Below are 18527 nucleotides of genomic sequence, written 5' to 3' on the forward strand. Positions count from 1 at the left end.
ACCCCCCCCGCCACACACACCCCCCCCCGCCACACACACAGGCCCCCGCCCTGCGCCACACACACCCCCGCCCCCCACACACACCCCCCGCCCCCGCCACACCCCCCCGCCCCACACACACCCACAACCCCCCGCCCCACACACACCCCCCCGCCACACCCCCCCCCGCCCCACACACACACCCCCCCCGCCCCACACACACACCCCCCCGCCCCACACACACACCCCCCCCGCCCCACACACACACACCCCCCGCCCCACACACACACCCCCCCGCCCCACACACACACACACACCCCCCCCGCCCCACACACACACACACACCCCCCCCGCCCCACACACACACACACCCCCCCGCCCCACACACACACACACCCCCCCGCCCCACACACACACACACACCCCCCCCGCCCCACACACACACACACACCCCCCCGCCCCACACACACACACACACCCCCCCGCCCCACACACACACACACACCCCCCCCGCCCCACACACACACACACCCCCCCCCCGCCCCACACACACACACACCCCCCCGCCCCACACACACACACACCCCCCCGCCCCACACACACACACCCCCCCCCCCGCCCCACACACACACACCCCCCCCCCCGCCCCACACACACACCCCCCCGCCACACCCACACCCACAAACCCCCCCCGGCCCCCGCCACACCCGCCCCGCGCCACACACACACCCCCACCCCGCGCCACACACACACCCCCACCCCGCGCCACACACACACCCCCACCCCGCGCCACACACACACCCCCACCCCGCGCCACACACACACCCCCACCCCGCGCCACACACACACCCCCAACCCGCGCCACACACACACCCCCACCCCGCGCCACACACACACCCCCACCCCGCGCCACACACACACCCCCACCCCGCGCCACACACACCCCCACCCCGCGCCACACACACACCCCCACCCCGCGCCACACACACACCCCCACCCCGCGCCACACACACACCCCCACCCCGCGCCACACACACAAACACCCCCCGCACATGCATATCCCCCCCACGCTCACCTCCCCCCACCCCCCTAACGCTCACCTCCCCCCACCCCCCCTAACACTCACCTCCCCCCACCCCCCTAACACTCACCTCCCCCCACCCCCCTAACACTCACCTCCCCCCACTCCTCTAATGTTCACCTCTCCCAAACTCCCCCCAACCCCCCCATCACCACACTCTTGCACCCTTCCCCTGCTCCACACTCACATACAGACACCAGATCTACTACATTACCTCTAGGCACATGGGATGAGAACATCTGCGTCTGTGCTGTGGATGGTCCAATATGGAGCGAAGCTGGAACTGAGTTTCGGATGATTGACATTTGCACATTGGCGCCCATTATATGTGGGATGTTAGGATGCCCCTGGGAAGGATGTAATTCAGAATCAAGGCACAGTAAGTGAAATGACAACTGCTGGACAGAATGGTTTGTTCCTGTTTAGAGGGTGCTGTGCATAACTGTGAATTCATGTTTTAGGACATTTCTGCACTCACCTGCTGCCCACTGATTGTAGCTACGGGGATTGCAGAGGCCTGTGGTACACCAGTGTCCATGCTAACAGTTACATGTCCTGAAACTTTCGGAGGAACAGTCAAGTGTCCTAGGCCAGATGACGGAGCCGGAGCAATGGGCCGACTGGGCAAGGGCGGCTTCAGTGTTGTCTGGGAAAACAAAACTACAATCTGAATTTGTGCAGAAAAGCAAAAATGGCAATACTGGGGCTGGAGAAGCCAGCAAGACCTCAGATCATTTGGAATTTTCACAATTGTGTGTTCTTGGGTCAATTACCACAGGTGTCATATCTCAGAACACCTGCAAGAAGAGTCTCAGCTGTGTTAACAGTAATTCTGTGGATCTTCAAACACATATTTCAATCCCAACAGTGAGGATGATACGAATCACCTGCAACATGACATAGATCGATAGGCTAGCAGAATGAGCCGGCAAGTGGCAGATGCAATTTAATACAGAGAGGTGTCAGGTGATGCATTTGGGCAGAAGGGACACAGAGAGGCAACATAGTCTTAAGTGTGCAAGGACCTGGGAGTGCCTAAGCACAGATATTTGAAGGTGGCAGGGCATGTTGAGAGAGTGGTTAACAAAACCATGGGATCCTGGTAAAAGCAAAATACTGCAGATGCTGGAAATCTGAAACAAAATAGAAAATGCTGGAAAACTCAGCAGGTCTAACAGCATCTGTGGAAAGAAAGACAGAGTTAACATTTCAAGTCCCTGTGACTCTTCTTCTGAGCTAATGAGAAGTAAAAATTTATATTGTTTAAGGGGGGTGGAGCAGGGGGTGGATAGAAGGCCAGCAATAGGTGGAGGCAAAGGAGAGATGGACAAAGATGTCATGAATAATAGGACAAAGGAATGTTAATGATAGTGGTAATGGCTAAAGGAGGTACTGATGGTGGCATTAAGGTAGAAAGCAGAATGTGATAATAGCAGGACAAGGGTAAGCACTCTGGAAAGAATAACATGAATAAGTGACAGATGGCCCTAGTGGTGTGGGAAAAAAGTTCAAAAATGGGATAAAAGGTGGGGATAAAACAATGAATAAAAGTGAAAATAAATAAAAATAAAAACAAGTGGATAAAAAATAAAACTTGAAAAATAAAAATGAATATTGAAAAAAGGGGTTAAGTAGGGGTGAGGGTGGAGGAGAGAGTTCATGAAGTTGTTGAGCTCAATTTTAAGTCCAGAAGGCTGTAATGAGCCTAAATGAAAGATGAGGTGCTGTTCATCCAGTTTGACCTGGGCTTCACTGGAACACTGCAGCAAGCCAAGGGCAGACATGTAGGCATGAGAGCAGGGTGGTGTGTTGAAATGGCAAGCGACAGGAAGGTCTGGGCCATGCTTGCAAACAGACCGAAGGTGTACCGCAAAGCAGTCACCAAGTCTGCATTTGGTCTCACCAATGTAGAGGAGGCTACATTGGGAGCAGCAAATGCAGTAAACCAAATTGAAGGAAGTGCAAGTGAAGATCTGCTGCACCTGAAAGGAGTGTTTGGGCCCTTGGACGGTGAGGAGGGAGGAGGTAAAGGGGCAGGTGTTGCACCTTCTGCAATTGCATGGGAAGGTGCTGTGGGAGGGGGGTGATGGAGGTGTGGACCAGGGTGTCCCAGAGGGAATGGTCCCTTCAGAATGCCGACAGGGGAGGCAAAGGGAGGATGTGCTTGGTGGTGGCATCATGCTGGAGTTAGCAGAAATGGCGGAGGAAGATCCTTTGAATGCGGAGGCTGGTGGGTTGAAAAGAGAGAGAAAAAGGCACCCTATCATGGTTCTAGGAAGGAGAGAAAGGTGGCCCCATCAGCCACAGTGGGTGGGAAACCTCAGTTAGGGGAGAAGGAAGACATTCCAGAAGTGCTGTTTTGGAAAGTGGCATTATCGGAACAGATGCGGCGGATGTGAAGTAATGGAGAGAATGGGATGGAGTCCTTACAAGAAGCAGGGTGTGAGGAGCTGTAGTCATTGTAGCTGTGGGAATCGTTGGGTTTGTAATGAATATTGGTAGACAGTCTATCACCAGAAATTGAGACAGAGGGGTCAAGGAAGGGAAGGGAAATGTCGGAGATGGACCATGTGAAGGTGATGGGGAGGGTGGAAATTGGAAGCAAAATTGATAAATTTTTCCAGGTCCAGACGAGAGCATGAAGTGGCGCCGAAACATTCATCGATGTACCGAAAAAGAGAGTTGTGAGAGGGGACCTGAGTAGGGCTGAACAAGGAATGTTCCACGTGTCCCATAAAGAGACAGGCGTAACTGGGGCCCATGAGGGTACCCATAGCCACAACTTTTATTTGGAGGAAGTGAGACAAATTTAAGGAGAAATTGTTCAGTGAGAGAACAAGATCAGCCAGGCCGAGGAGAGTGGTGGTGGATGGGGATTGTTTGTGCCTCTGTTCAAGAAAGAAGCAGAGAGCCCTCAGACCATCCTGATGGGAAATGGAGGTGTAGTGGGATAGGACGTCCATGGTGAAGAGGAGGTGGTTAGGGCCAGGGAACTGTAAATTGTTGATATGACATAGGGCATCGGAGCAATCGCAGACGTAGGTGGAAAAAGACTGGACAAGGAGAGAGAGAACTGAGTCAAGATTGGAAGATAAAAACAATCCTTCGCCCAGCTTGCTTCAAGACTTACAATATCTCTGACATTGGAACTTTTACAGATCTTCGGAGACCAGTAGTCAGAGAATTGTCTCACAGAGACCACCCGCAGAGATGTCACAAGACCCAAGACGGAGGACGGAGAGGCCGCACGAGATGGGTATTGTATATCTCCAGGGTGGGTGGCCTTACGCCTGATCCCCGGTGGGCGGGTAAGGTGGAGTATTTGTAAATAGGGGTTAAGTAAACCTAAGAATTGTCTGGCACTTTGATTAGTGATTCTACTCTGTTTAACTATTTGTTAGTGTTACTTAAAGTTGGTTACAATTATGTTAACTTAATTACGGCTTTTTCCTTTGTTAATGTAAATAAGTAATTAATAAAGTAACACACATCAGATGATGTAATTCAGGGTAGGTTTTCAGACCACTAACTTTGTGACCGGCTTCCTGGTTTCATCGCTACCTAAGTGGCAAACATCCACGCTTGCCAAATTTTAAATTCGGGCTGAAAATCAAGACCACCCGCATGGGCCCCAGCTATGCCTGTCTCTTTATGGGAGATGTGGAACATTCCTTGTTGCAGTCCTACTCCGGCCTCCTTCCACAACTCTTTCTCCGGTACATCGATGATTACTTCGGTGCCGCTTCATGCTCTCGTCAGGACTTGGAAAAATTTATTAATTTTGCTTCCAATCTCCACCCCTCCATCATTTTCACGTGGTCCATCTCTGACACTTCCCTTCCCTTCCTTGACTTCTCTGTCTCAATCTCTGGTGATAGACTGTCCACCAATATCCATTACAAACTCACCGACTCCCACAGCTATCTCGACTACAGCTCCTCACACCCTGCTTCCTGTAAGGACTCCATCCCATTCTCTCAGTTCCTTCGCCTCCGTCGCATCTGTTCCGATGATGCTACATTCAAAAACAGTTCCTCTGACATGTCCTCCTTCTTCCTTAACCGAGGCTTTCCACCCATGGTCGTTGACAGGGCCCTCAACCGTGTCTGGCCCATCTCCCGCGCATCCGCCCTCACGCCTTCTCCTCCCTCCCAGAAACATGATAGGGTCCCCCTTGTCCTCACTTATCACCCCACCAGCCTCCGCATTCAAAGGATCATCCTCCACCATTTCCGCCAACTCCAGCATGATGCCACCACCAAACACATCTTCTCTTCACCCCCCCTTATCGGCATTCCGTAGGGATCGCTCCCTCCGGGACACCCTGGTCCACTCCTCCATCACCCCCTACTCCTCAACCCCCTCCTATGGCACCACCCCATGTCCACGCAAAAAATGCAATACCTGCCCCTTCACTTCCTCTCTCCTCACCGTCCAAGGACCCAAACACTCCTTTCAAGTGAAGCAGCATTTCACTTGCATTTCCCCCAACTTAGTCTACTGCATCCGTTGCTCCCAATGTGGTCTCCTCTACATTGGAGAGACCAAACGTAAACTGGGCGACCGCTTTGCAGAACACCTGCGGTCTGTCCGCAAGAATGACCCAAACCTCCCTGTCGCTTGCCATTTCAACACTCCACCCTGCTCTCTTGCCCACATGTCAGTCCTTGGCTTGCTGCATTGTTCCAGTGAAGCCCAACGCAAACTGGAGGAACAACACCTCATCTTCCGACTAGGGACTTTACAGCCTTCTGGACTGAATATTGAATTCAACAACTTTAGGTCGTAAGCTCCCTCCCCCATCCCCACCCCCTTTCTGTTTCCCCCTTCCCCTTTTTTTTCCAATAAATTATAAAGATTTTCCTTTTCCCACCTATTTCCATTATATACAAAAAAACCCACTAGAGCTATACCTTGAGTGCCCTACCATCCATTCTTAATTAGCACATTCGTTTAGATAATATCACCAACTTTAATTTTAACACCTATGTGTTCTATTGTACTATTGTCGTTGACATCTTTTGATGATCTGCTTCTATCACTGCTTGTTTGTCCCTACAATCACACCCCCCCACCCCCCCCCCTCCACCTCTTTGTCTCTCTATCTCTCCGCCCCCCACACACACACCTTAAACCAGCTTATATTTCAACTCTTTCTTGGACTCGAACTCAAGTTCTGTCGAAGGGTCATGAGGACTCGAAACGTCAACTCTTTTCTTCTCCGCCGATGCTGCCAGACCTGCTGAGTTTTTCCAGGTAATTCTGTTTTTGTTCAAGATTGGAAGAAATGAGTTCCGTGGGGCAGGAACAGGCTGACACAATTGGTCTGCCAGGACAGTCCTGTTTGTGGATTTTGGGGAAGAGGTAGAAGTGGGCTGGCGGGGTTGGGAGACTGAGGTTGGAAGCTTTGGGGGGGGGGGGGTGAAATCTCTGGAGGAGCTGAGACCAGTGACAGTCCTGGAAACAATGGCTTGATGTTTAGTGGAGGGGTCACGGTCCAGGGGGAGGTAGGAGGAAGTGTCTGAGAGTTGGCATTCAGCCTCTGCAAGGTAGGGGTCAGTACGCCAAACAACAGCACCACCCTTGTCAGCAGGTTTGATAACAAAGTTAGGGTTGGACCTGAAAGAATGGAGTGCGGCAAGTTCAGAAGGGGACAGGTTAGGGTGGGTGAGAGGAGCAGAGAAATTGAGACGGCCGAAGTGACACCGACAGAGATCCTGGTCTTCATAAAGAGAGGCACTGAGTACAAAAGCAGGGAAGTTATGCTGAACCTTTAAAAAGCTCTAGGTAGGCCCCAACTAGAGTACTGTACCTAAGTTCTGGTCATTACATTTTAGGAAGGATGCAAGGATCCTGGAGAGGGTGCAGAATGTGGTAACTTTAGTTACAAGGTTAGGTAAGAAAATCTCTGGTTGTTCTCCTTGGAGCAAAGGAGATTGAGGAGAGGTTTGATAGAGATGCACAAGATTATGACAGTGTGGTTAAGGTAGACAAGGGAAAAACTGTTCCTGCTAGCTGGTAGTAAAAGGACTAAGGGGATACAGATTTAAGGATTTGGGCAAGAGATACAGGGGAATGTGAGAAGGAACCTTTTCATGCAGCGAGTGATAATGACCTGGAATGCCCATGAGGGTGGTGGAAGCAGAGATGATCAATGATTTAAAAAGGAACTTGGATGGATACTTGAAGGGAATAAACCAGGGCTACGGGGATAAAGCTAGGGAGTGAGACTGACTGGATTACTCTGCAGAGAGCTATCACAGAATCAAGGGACCAAATGGCCTATTTCTGTGACATATTAAATTATGACTCTAAATGCTGAGGGCATCAAGTGTGAGCTGTGGAGGGAAGGTCTCCAGAGGAGATGAGGTCAGTGACAGTCCTGGAAACAATGGCTTGGAGTCATGTTCCAGAGAGAGGTAGGAGGAAGTGTCTGAGACTTGGAAGAACCAGAGCTCGACATTGGTCAGGTTACCATAATACCATAGGTATTAATTCAACTCCCCCAGGCCAGCAGGTTCAGTAGATCATCTCACAGGCACCCCCCACCCCCATGAACTCACCAAGCCTCCTTAGAAAGCACCTTCCAAACCCATGACCACTACCATCTGGAAGGACAAGGGCAGCAGACATATGGGAACATCACCACCTGGAAGTTGCCCTCCAAGCCACTCACCACCCTGACTTGGAAATATATTGCCATTCCTTCACTGTCGCTGGGTCAAAATCCTGGAACTCCCTTCCTAACAGCACTGTGGGTGTACCCACACCACAAGGACTGCAGCGGTTCAAGAAGGTAGCTCACCACCACCTTCTCAAGGGCAATTAGGGATGGGCAATAAATGCTGGCCTAGCTAGTGACGCCCACATCCCATGAATGAATAAAAAATAAAACTTTTTAAAAATATGTGGTCAGCACTTCCTCGTTAAAACCAGGCAGAAATATTGAAAAGGGACAGGGGTATTCCAAGTTGATCAAGCGTAGAACTGAAGATGATCATCCCAGGTTTTTGCTCTATGACCAGGAGAGTGGTAGAGGTCTACAACTGGCCTTAATGCAACTGTACTAGGCAGGTATAGAGAAATTAAACCAGGGCTCCCAATCATCACAAATGAACAAATACTTTTGGAAAGTTCACATTTTTGATGCCAGATGAAATCAGAATGAGAATTGGCTGTAAATCTCATGCAAAAGGCAAGTTTGCAGAGGGTGAGGCACAGATGATGCGTCAAAGGAGACCTCCAGGAAAGAAAGGGAAAAATAATATGAAAATCAAAGTTAACTGCAGGGTGTTATAGCTAATAAAGGCTTTAGACCCAATGACAATGGAAGGAAGAATCAGCTCAAGACTTTGAATCATAAAGGTAGAATTCTGCACGTGACTTAGGCCCTGAGTTTTCAGATGGTGACAAATTGCAGCAGTATGGCATTCCTGGTGCAGGGATCATTTATACTTAGAAAATGCCCGGCACACGAGATCTGCTATGACAGCCCCCTTAGGGCCGGCATAGTGGGAGGAAGGAAGCAGTTGCTGAGCTGCCTGCAAAACATTTTCATTCCAGTTTAGTGGGTACCTGTGCATAATCAGCCTCCAAGAGCCAGAACAGGCCCTTTGAGCATTCTTCCTCCAAGACACCCTTCACATTCGCATGAATGCTGAACACTCGGCTACAAAACAAACGACCTCAGCATTCATTCGGGGCGGATATCAGGAAACAAACAAGCAGGCAGCTTTTAATCTAATTTGTATGTGCTCACTCACATATGAGCCAATGCATTTTAGACCACTGCCAAGGAGGTGGGTTTGAAAGGGACACAGTGAAAGCAAGCAAATTTCTACATGTATCCAACAGCAACAACAGAATCTAGCCCAATCTCTTTCTCTACCCATAACATCAGCGTGGGAGGAAACACCATCAGCACAATCCAAATTGCAGACCATTTGCTGTTCTCACACAACTTTAAAAGATACTGAGTGCCTCTCATGATAGAACATAATAAATAACATCAGGCGTGTTTCTAATATGTGGCAACCAGCTGTCAGCTTTTTGGGAACGGTTTTATTTACTTACCACTAGAAACAATATAGGGCTGACTTAGTTACCCTGGGCTCAGAATTTGGACAGCCCTAGCAGAGAACTAAAATAAGGGTTGCTTATTGAAACACAACAACAGGCCTCAAAATACAAGCTCCCTGTTGATGATCTCAGGCAGTAAGCACATGGGATAGTGGGGGGAAAAGGCGTTGAAGTGGATGATCAGCCATGATTGTCCTGGATGGCAGAACAGGCTTGATGGACTGAATGGCCTACTCCTGTTCCTATGCCTATGTGTCTTAGTGAAGTCATGGATTCCTCTACCAGAACCATTTAACTCAAAATTAGCAAATTCCAACCAGGATCGTGCCCTACTGGATCTCACATTATATTCAAATGGGGTCCTGAAAAACTCTGATATGTTAAAAGTCATTTACTGCATGAATTGCACTTTAAAAGTGTCCCTAGCACAAATAAAAGGTCATTATTTTACAATTAAAAAAGCATTCTCCTATTAGAAATAATTCCTTGAGGAAAAAATGTTTCAAAATAAAGTTGCCATATTCTTTGACTCCTCATGAGCAACATCCCAGGAGATGCATGAGTCATTCTGAAATAACTGAGGCAGTCTGACACTGTTCTATGGGAATAGTGATTTGATTTCACTTGGGATAATCAGCCCAGCTTCATATCCATTCTTGAAATCGTAGGAATGGAAAGAACCACATCCAGCATGCCAACTTTTGCAAGGCACACAACCTCCAAGAGGCTTTAAATTACTTGCAGATATGATGCTGATCTTGGTGGTGCTGGAACTTAAAGATGACATGATGCCAAGTGCATTGACTTTGGAGCAATGCTGAGTCATAACAGATCTGTAAGGACATTAGGAACACAAGTGGCCATTCAGCCCCTCAAGACTGCTCCAACATTTAGATCAGGGCTGAACTGTATCTCATCTCTATTTACCTGCTTTAGTTCCAGATCCTTCAATATCCCTACCTAAAAACAGCTGGACAATTCCAATTGTTCCCCATCACCTGCAGCTTTGCCCTGAGAGTTACAAATTTCCACTACCCTCTCAGTGATTGTTTCCTGATTTCACTGCTTAATGGCTTAGCCCTAATTTTAAGGTAATGCCACCTTGCTCTTGACTTTTCTCCAAACCGTTTCCCTGCATCAACCATACTGAATCGTTTTATTATTTTGAAGTCCCTTGATTCGATCACAGCTTAATGGCCCAAACCCAAGTGAGTACAAGCCAAGTTTATTCAACTTGCCCAGATTAGTTAACCCTCTAAGCCCCAAGTAAAAAGTACCAAGAGACAATTAACCAGTTGCAGAGTGCTGGCCACGCAACCAAAGAGCTGCCACATCCCAAAATGACATGCTGCCCACTCTTGAAACAAACCCACCTGTAGCACTGATACAATGATGACTGGAACATTGACAGTAAACTGGAGCATGGTCATGCCCCATCTCAAATCCAAACCTAGAAGGTTCTGTTAACAACTGTTAAAAAATGGCTGCATACCTTCATGAGTCCTTCCGGGAAGGAAAGCTGAGTGGTCTGTGCTAAGTGTGTGGGAGGAGCACCTAGGGTTACAGGCACACCAGGCTGCTGCATATGGTGCTGGGCTGCTGGCAGCGGCTGTGCATGGGTCTGCACCTGTGGGTAAGGCCTAACCACCACAGTCTCCTGCTTCTCATCTCGAAACGGCAGTGAAGATATAGGGTTAGAATGCTCACGGGGCAAGTGTTCCACATCCCGATTCATCTCCTCACTGGCAGCTGGAAGTAAACAGAAAATAAAGTTAATTCAAACAATAAACTATCAACCACCAGCCAGCTTCATTGACCCCAACCCTTTTGAGAATTTACTCCTTGCACCAGTTTTTTAATAATTTGTTCTTGGAACGTGGGGATTGCTGGCAAGATTGCCATTTATCGCCTCATTTGAGTTGCCTGAGGTGGTGTGGCAGGTCATCTTCTTAATATAACTAGGCAACCTGCCCCACCACTTCAGACAGCAGTTAAAAATCAACCACATAGGCCAGACTAGTCAAAGATAGCAGGATTCCTTCCCCAAGGATACTGGTAAAACAGCTGACAGTGAACAATGCAACAGCTTCTTGGTCACTTTCACTGATACCCGCTTTTTATTTCCAGAGTTTGTTTTAGGCAAAGTCTCACACTGCCACGGTGAGGTTTGAACTCACGTTCTCCAGATTCTGGCTCTAGGTGGATTGCCAACCGATGACATAACCCCACTGGCCAGTTTCCAAAGTTTAGATCAGTGGTTTCCAAGCTGTGGGTCGCAGAAACAGTAAATAGGGCCACAAGAAATAAATTCGTGGTAATCTCGTATTGCCCAGCAGTGGAAAGTCACAAGATGAACTTTCAGCGTAGGACACTGATTGGCTGGGATAGTTCTGATCAGACATGCTGTGATGTAACTACATGTCTACGTGAATACACTAGAAGTTTCCAGGAGCAAGTAGTGATGTAGGTGGATGCAGATTTAACAACCAGCAGCAGCCAGCCAATGATGGCCTGAGATTTCCCACAGCTCTCCACATTTATAGGATGAATTTATATGTTGATCTATTATACATGAACTTTAATAATTATATACCAAATGTTACTCTGCTGCTTTTTGCAGCTTTGTTTTTGTTGGAGTCTGGGGTCACCTTAATTTTCAAGTCTTAAAACGGGATTGTATTGAAAAGTAATTTAAGGAGCACTGGTTTAGATGTAAAAATTAATCAACAGTGTGACTTTACTGTTCTACTTTAAACTACAGGATAAACAAGGATGGGGATTCCCATTCAGCCCACCTTCACTCAATCACTTTGACCTCTACTACCCTAACCAGATCAAAAAAGGAAGCGTCATACAGACTCGAAATGTTAACTCTATTTCTCTCTCCACCGATGCTGTCAGGCCTGCTGAGTTTTTCTGTCATTATCTGTTTTTATTTCAGATTTTCAGCATCCGCAGTATTTTGCTTTTATCAAAAAAGAGTTGCCTTTGGAACATCCCAAAGCAGTTTGCAGCCACTTTTAGGGAAGTGTAGTCATCATTACAATGCAGGGAATGTGGCAGTCAATTTCCACGCAGAAAGCTCTCACAAACAGCAAGGTGATAACGAACAAATAATCTGTTATAGTTTTGTTTGTTGAGGGAAATACATTGGCTAGGACAAAGCTGCTGCCAGTGACCAAGTCAGCCCATCTAAAACCATGGATTTACTGCAGAAATAAGCATATTCTTAAAACATTAAATGTGGAGCTTTAAAGAACAAAGCAAAATATTAATTCTGTCCAATTTATTAGAACTTTTCACTTAATTTTCAACAGATTCAATTGGAGATTCTCATGCTCCCCAAACCCAAGGCCACAGCTTCTGAAATTCTCAGAACTGAGAGACAGAAGCATTTGTATAAGCCATTGCAACCGATGCCTGGAGTCCAGGAATGGAAATTGCATTGATGGAGCAATCTCATTCATGCTGCCATCCATTCTCTCCCGCTGCAAAGACTCAGATTAGCCATTGGTCAATGTACAGAAACACCCTAACTGAAAGAATGTGCATTAATATGGCATCTTCTATGTCTTCAGGATACCTCGACACACTTTATAGACAATGAATTATGCTTTAAAGTGCAGTCACTATGCAGGCAACCAACTTGCTTGCAGCAAGGTCTTGGTTAATCTGCTTGCTTAGGGCAAGAACTTTGACAAGAAACTCCTTGCTCTTCTCTGAGAATGTGCCATGCAGATCTCTTGCATCCATCTGAATGTACAGTTTTAACATCTTGTATGAAAAACACCCCCTTTGACAATGCAGCAATCACTTGGTACTACACTGAAATATCAGCCTAGATTATGTGCTCAAGTTCTGAAGTTCTTGAGTTCACAACCTTCCGACTCAGAGGAAAGAATGTTACTCCAAAGCCAAGCAAAAATCAAAGGAGTAAAATTCCAGATACCTCTCCTTACTAGTGCTCTAGATGAGAAACTTTGACTGCTCAGACAATAGTGGTTTGCTATCCCATCTGTAAGGATATTTAGAGTGAACCATAGTGTGGACCAGCCAACACAGGGATGGCAGGTTCTATTTCCTGAAATACATTAGTGAACCAGCTGGTTTATACAAAACATTACCCAATTTTGAATTCAATTCCAAAACTGGTGGCCAGTCCAGTGTCATAAGCACAACTCCACCAGTCTAGCATCCATCATTGATATCTACCATCATGTACTTGCCAACTGGCTACAGTTTCACAAGCTGGTTGTCAAGGTAGGAAGACAAGAATTCTTGGAACGAGGTATGTCTTAATTATTCCACAAACATGCATAATCTATGGTCTCATTCACCGTAACTTCGAGTTCATCCAAAACTCTACTGCCCATATCTTGATTCGCACCAAGTTCCGCATTACCCTTGTGCTTGCTTATATATGGGGGCTTCTAGTCTGGCAACAACTTGATTTTAAAATTTTCATCCCAGTGTTCAAATCTCACCATCGCCTCACCCCTCTCTATCTCTTAACCTCCTAAAGCCCCACAAGCCTCCAAGATTTCTGCGCTTTTCCAATTCTGGCATCTTAAACATCCGAAATTTTAATCTGGCTACGCTCCAGTGAAGCACACTGGGGCATTTTACTACATTCAAGGCGCTGAACAAATGGAAATTGTGCTCTCATCCAATAAAAGTTCTTCACTAATACACCATGATCCAACAATGTTGAAGTGAACTGCCAGAATAACCATCCTTTCTCTTTGATCCCCGCGGTTCTGCTTTGGTGAGCTGCCCTCCAGATGGGAATCCTCACCCTGCTCCACTGCCTGCACCAGAACCAAAAGATCCCTGAAGCTCCTTCAGTAAGTGCATACGTAACTCCATTATTCTCACTCCTAATTCAAAATTATCCAGCAGAGATTAAAAGAAACACAACACTGAAGCTCAATTTAAACACCAAAAATTGTGGAAACCTCTTTTCTTTCATGGGGTGTGGGCATCACTGAAGAGGCCAGCATTTGTTGCCCATTCCCAATTGCCCTTGAAATGAGTGGCTTGCCAGGTCATTTCATTTAAGATTCAACCACATTGCTGTTTGTCTGGAGTCACACATAGGCTAGACCAGATCAGGACAGCAGGTTTTCTTCCCTAAAGGACATTAGTGAACCACTTGGGCTTTTACAACAATTGTCCATTACTGGGACTAGCTTTCAATTCCAGATTTTATTAATTAACTCAATTTAAATTCCACCAGTCACAATGGCGGGATTTAAATTCATGTTCGCAGAGGATTAGTCTGGTCCTCTGGAACGCCAGTCCAGTGGCATTACCACTACATCATCGTCTCCATGCTAACATGCAGATTATGCATCAGAATCTGGAACTGGAGAGTTAGGGCTTTGGATCGAGGATGGGTTCAGATTTAGCACACAGCTCAAAAGATTAACAAGTCAGCCCTTCTCATTTCAGATGTTAACAGACCTTGTATGTGTCAATTTAAGGTTTCAATTCAATTGAAATTGTAAAAAGAAACCTACAAGGCTGCAGAGATTAACAGTTCATCCATCTTCTTTCTGCTTGTGAGGAATTCCTAGGCATGAAATAGCTGCCATGCTCACTCAATTAAATCATCTCACTTCAAAGGGCTTCATTCTAGATGAAGCGCTTTGGGATGTTTCAGTAACATGAGAAAGTGCCAGGCTAATGCTGGCTTCAAGTCTTCACTACAAATTCACTTTATTTACAGGGACTGATGGAGGATGGTTTCCATTTACCTGTTACGGTATTGTTGCCCGGTGCCCCTGGACCGCTGCTGTTCTGCATACTGGTGATGGAAGGCTGGCCTGCTCCCAGGCCTGATGCTGGTACACCAGGCCTTGGAAACTGCTGGGTGCTCATTCGATCCTGCAATAAAACAGTAGAGAGGTAGTTACACACAAAGAACATGGGAGGGGGGGCAGAGTCACAGTGTGTTATTTTCCATTGGTCATGAAGTGTGTATGGTTTTAAATAACTTACAAAGGACCACCAAAAGATACATCTGCGTAAAATTCCTTTCAAAACTGTAAAACAAAACATTCTGCAAACTGCTGCAAGCTCATCTTTTTTCAACCAGTAGGGTCACCCCAGTTTCATCAACAGATGATAATATTCTGCAAATGCCCCTTTTCTGTTCAGGAGCTGGCACAAGCACAATGGCCCACATGACAGTCTGTGCTGCATCATTCTATGATTCTAACTAATAGAACAAATTTAAACATGGCTAGTTTGAATAAAACTCAATCTAAAACATTTTCTTATTGCCCGCGTCTACTCAACACTATTCCCTGTGGTGCACACTGGTTTGAGAGAACCTTAATGGTACGTCGCATTCGCCCTCTCCTCGGGGCTGTTCACTCGGCATAAGGCACAGACTGCTGCATGACTTCCAGAAAATTTTCCATTTTTAAGGAAAATATCCAAGGATGAAATTGCAATGTTCAGTTCAGCTTCATATATGAAAATTTCAGTGAGATTTCACCACAAAGTGATGTCCCCGTTTAATGTAAGAACATTCAAAAGCCCTGTTTTGGTGGATGGCACAGTGCATTCCATAGACTCAGGAACCAATTAATCAAACCAAACAACACAAGTGAAGGCCAGTCAGCCCATTGTACCTGTGCTGGCTCTTCGAAAAAATGATCCAATTAGTCCCATCCAACTGCTCTTTCCCTGTAACCCTGCAAATTTCTCTTTTTCAAGTATTTATTGAATTTCCTTTTGAAAGTTATTAGGTCACACATTTCAGCACTGTTGGTGTACCACAGGGATTGCAGCAGTTCAAGGCAGCAGCTCACCACCACCTTTCTCAAGGGCAACTAGGGATGGGCAATAAATGCTGGCCCAGCCAGCGAAGCCCACATCCCATGAATGAAAAAAAAACTTGCTGTGTAAAAACTTTCCTTCCCCCTTGGCTCTTTTGCCAATGACCTCAAATTGGTGTCATCTGGTTACCAACCCTCCCGCCAGTGGAAACATTTTCTCCCTGTCCAGTCTATCAATAAATCTCCCTTAAACCACCTCAGCTTCTCTAGTTTCTCTGCCTAAATGAAATCCATCATCCCTGCTATTATTGAGAGTTTGGATAACAAAATCAAGGCCATGCCAAACCTTTGGACCTCGGCTGGAGTACTGTGTTCAATTCCGGATACAACTTCAAGAAGGATGTTAAGGCCTTCATGAGGGAGCGGACAAGGTTTAGCAGGATGATGGACTTCAGTTATGTGCAGAGATTGGGAAACTGGGAATATTCTCCTTAGAAAAGAGTTAAGAGAATTAATCGGGGTGTTCAAAACTGAGGAGTTTTGGTGAAGTAGATAGGAAGAAATTGATTCCTCAGAGGAGCTGGCCAATAGCTAACTAGAGGTCATAGATATAGAATAATTGGCCAAAAAAAAACTGAAGAACACAAGAGGGTTAAGATCCAGATGTAGACCTAACAAATGGCGGAATCAGATTCCACAGGCATATTTAAAAGGCAACTGGACATGTACATCAAGAGGACTGATATGCAGTGTATGAATGGCCTACTCCTGCTCCTAATTTATATGTTCGTAACAGGGAAAAGGCTGAGGTGTGGGACCAAATTGGTAAAATCTTTCAAAGCTCCAGCACAGGCACAATAGAGGTATTCAAAACCATGAGGGATCTGGACAAAATAAATAGGGAAAAACTGTTCCCATTGATGGAAGGATTGAGAATAAGAGGGCACAGATTTAAGGTAATTGACAAAAATCGCAATGGAGACACCAGTAGAAACTTTTTCACGCAGCGAGTGGTTAAGATCTGGAATGCGCTGCCTGAGTGTGTGGTGGATGGAGGTTCAATCGAGGCAGTGAAGAGGGAATTGGATTATCTGAAAAGGAAGAATATGAATGGTTACAGGGAGGAGGCAGGGGGAATGGCACTGGGTGCATTGCTCATTGGAAAGCCAGCAGGGACATGACAGATTGAATGGCCTCCTTCTGTGCTGCTTTTCAGTAAAGCTCCTCTGTACCCTCTCCAAAGCCTTGACATTCCTCCCACAGTGTGGTGCCCAGAATTGGATGCAATGCTCTAGCTGAAGCCCAATCAGATCTTATACAAGGTTTACATGTCAGGGTTGAATCTACGTTCCCATCACTTGTAGAGATCTCAAGCTTCCAAAAAAGAACCTGGTGTGCACCCACATGACAGTATCATGATAAACACCCTTTCCAAACCTTCAGGCCCATTAACAGATCAAAGCACGAATAAAAATCAGTGCAAATAGGGACAAGTTACCAGAGATTCAATGATTAAATTGTGAGGGCTCAAGGGTAACGTGATACCTTAGAGTCAGAGAACGGACACCCCTGACTCAGCAGTCCTATCAGTGAGATAATGATCACAACAAATAAGAGGATGCTTGAAAGGAGAACAAAAAGTGACAAGATTATTTATAGTGAGAATAGTGTATTGTGGCTACATTATTCAGATGGCCAAGAGTATTGACTGGAAAAGTTGATGGTAATAGAGCAAGAAAGATGCAAAGATGGGACAGAAAAGTTAATGTCCAGGACCAATTCAATTCTGCTGTGCAAAGACTGGAGTGTACAGAGAGCACTGGCTGCTGACCTCAAGAGTGGCAGTGGGAACAAGAAAAAGTTTCTTATTTTAAGCAGAGAGGTGAACATTTTATTTCATGCACTATAGTTTTGCCTTCAAATACAAACATTTGCTCAAGTATTAGTAAAGGGACACAGCTCCCTCAGATAAATAAAACTGCCCAAGCCTCACTAACTCCACCTCCAACCCCCCCTCCCCCTTCCTCTCAGTACCCAAGGACTTCCCCCTCCCGTCCTCAGTACCTGGGGATTCCCTATGTCTCACAACAACTTGTAGCTAAAAAGCAGCTTTAACCTAAAGAAACATCCCAAGATCCTGCACATGAGTGTTTTAAAACAATCCAAGCCGCATAAGGAAGTATTAGGAGCAGGTAATCAAAAGCTTGGTCAAAGAGGTAGGATTTAAGTTGTGTTTCAAAGGAGAAAAGAGAGATGAGCAGAGGGGGGGAAGGGTTAGGATATTGCAGAACTTGGGGCCTCAGCGAGTGAAGGCACAGTTAGCAATGGTAGAGCGCTGGGAGATGTTTGTTTCTCCCTCCACCCGGGGCCTCACTGTGCCTCTTCCCCCACCCGGGGCCTCACTGTGCCTCTCCCTCCACCCGGGGCCTCACTGTGCCTCTTCCCCCACCCGGGGCCTCACTGTGCCTCTCCCTCCACCCGGGGCCTCACTGTGCCTCTCCCTCCACCCGGGGCCTCACTGTGCCTCTCCCTCCACCCGGGGCCTCACTGTGCCTCTCCCACCCACTCTCTGTCACTGCCCAGGGCCTGATGTCGCTCCCTCT

The 18527-nt window shown here is 46.8% G+C and overlaps 1 protein-coding gene across 4 annotated transcripts in view; it reads right to left on the reverse strand.

Annotated features, from left to right (window-relative positions):
• LOC121269754 (histone deacetylase complex subunit SAP130-like) overlaps positions 1 to 18527 on the reverse strand; it is a 63466-nt gene that overhangs the window by 44697 nt on the left and 242 nt on the right. For all 4 annotated transcript variants that reach the window (XM_041174644.1, XM_041174664.1, XM_041174654.1 and 1 more), the window contains exons 2-5: positions 14896 to 15025; positions 10632 to 10888; positions 1539 to 1706; positions 1275 to 1407 (exon numbers count right to left, since the gene is read on the reverse strand). In XM_041174644.1, the coding sequence (XP_041030578.1) occupies positions 1275 to 1407; positions 1539 to 1706; positions 10632 to 10888; positions 14896 to 15019 (682 nt within the window). In that variant the 5' untranslated portion in view covers positions 15020 to 15025. The remainder of the gene's footprint in view (positions 1 to 1274; positions 1408 to 1538; positions 1707 to 10631; positions 10889 to 14895; positions 15026 to 18527) is intronic.

This window comes from Carcharodon carcharias, chromosome 2 (assembly GCF_017639515.1).
Source record: "Carcharodon carcharias isolate sCarCar2 chromosome 2, sCarCar2.pri, whole genome shotgun sequence".
NCBI classification, from domain to species: domain Eukaryota; kingdom Metazoa; phylum Chordata; class Chondrichthyes; order Lamniformes; family Lamnidae; genus Carcharodon; species Carcharodon carcharias.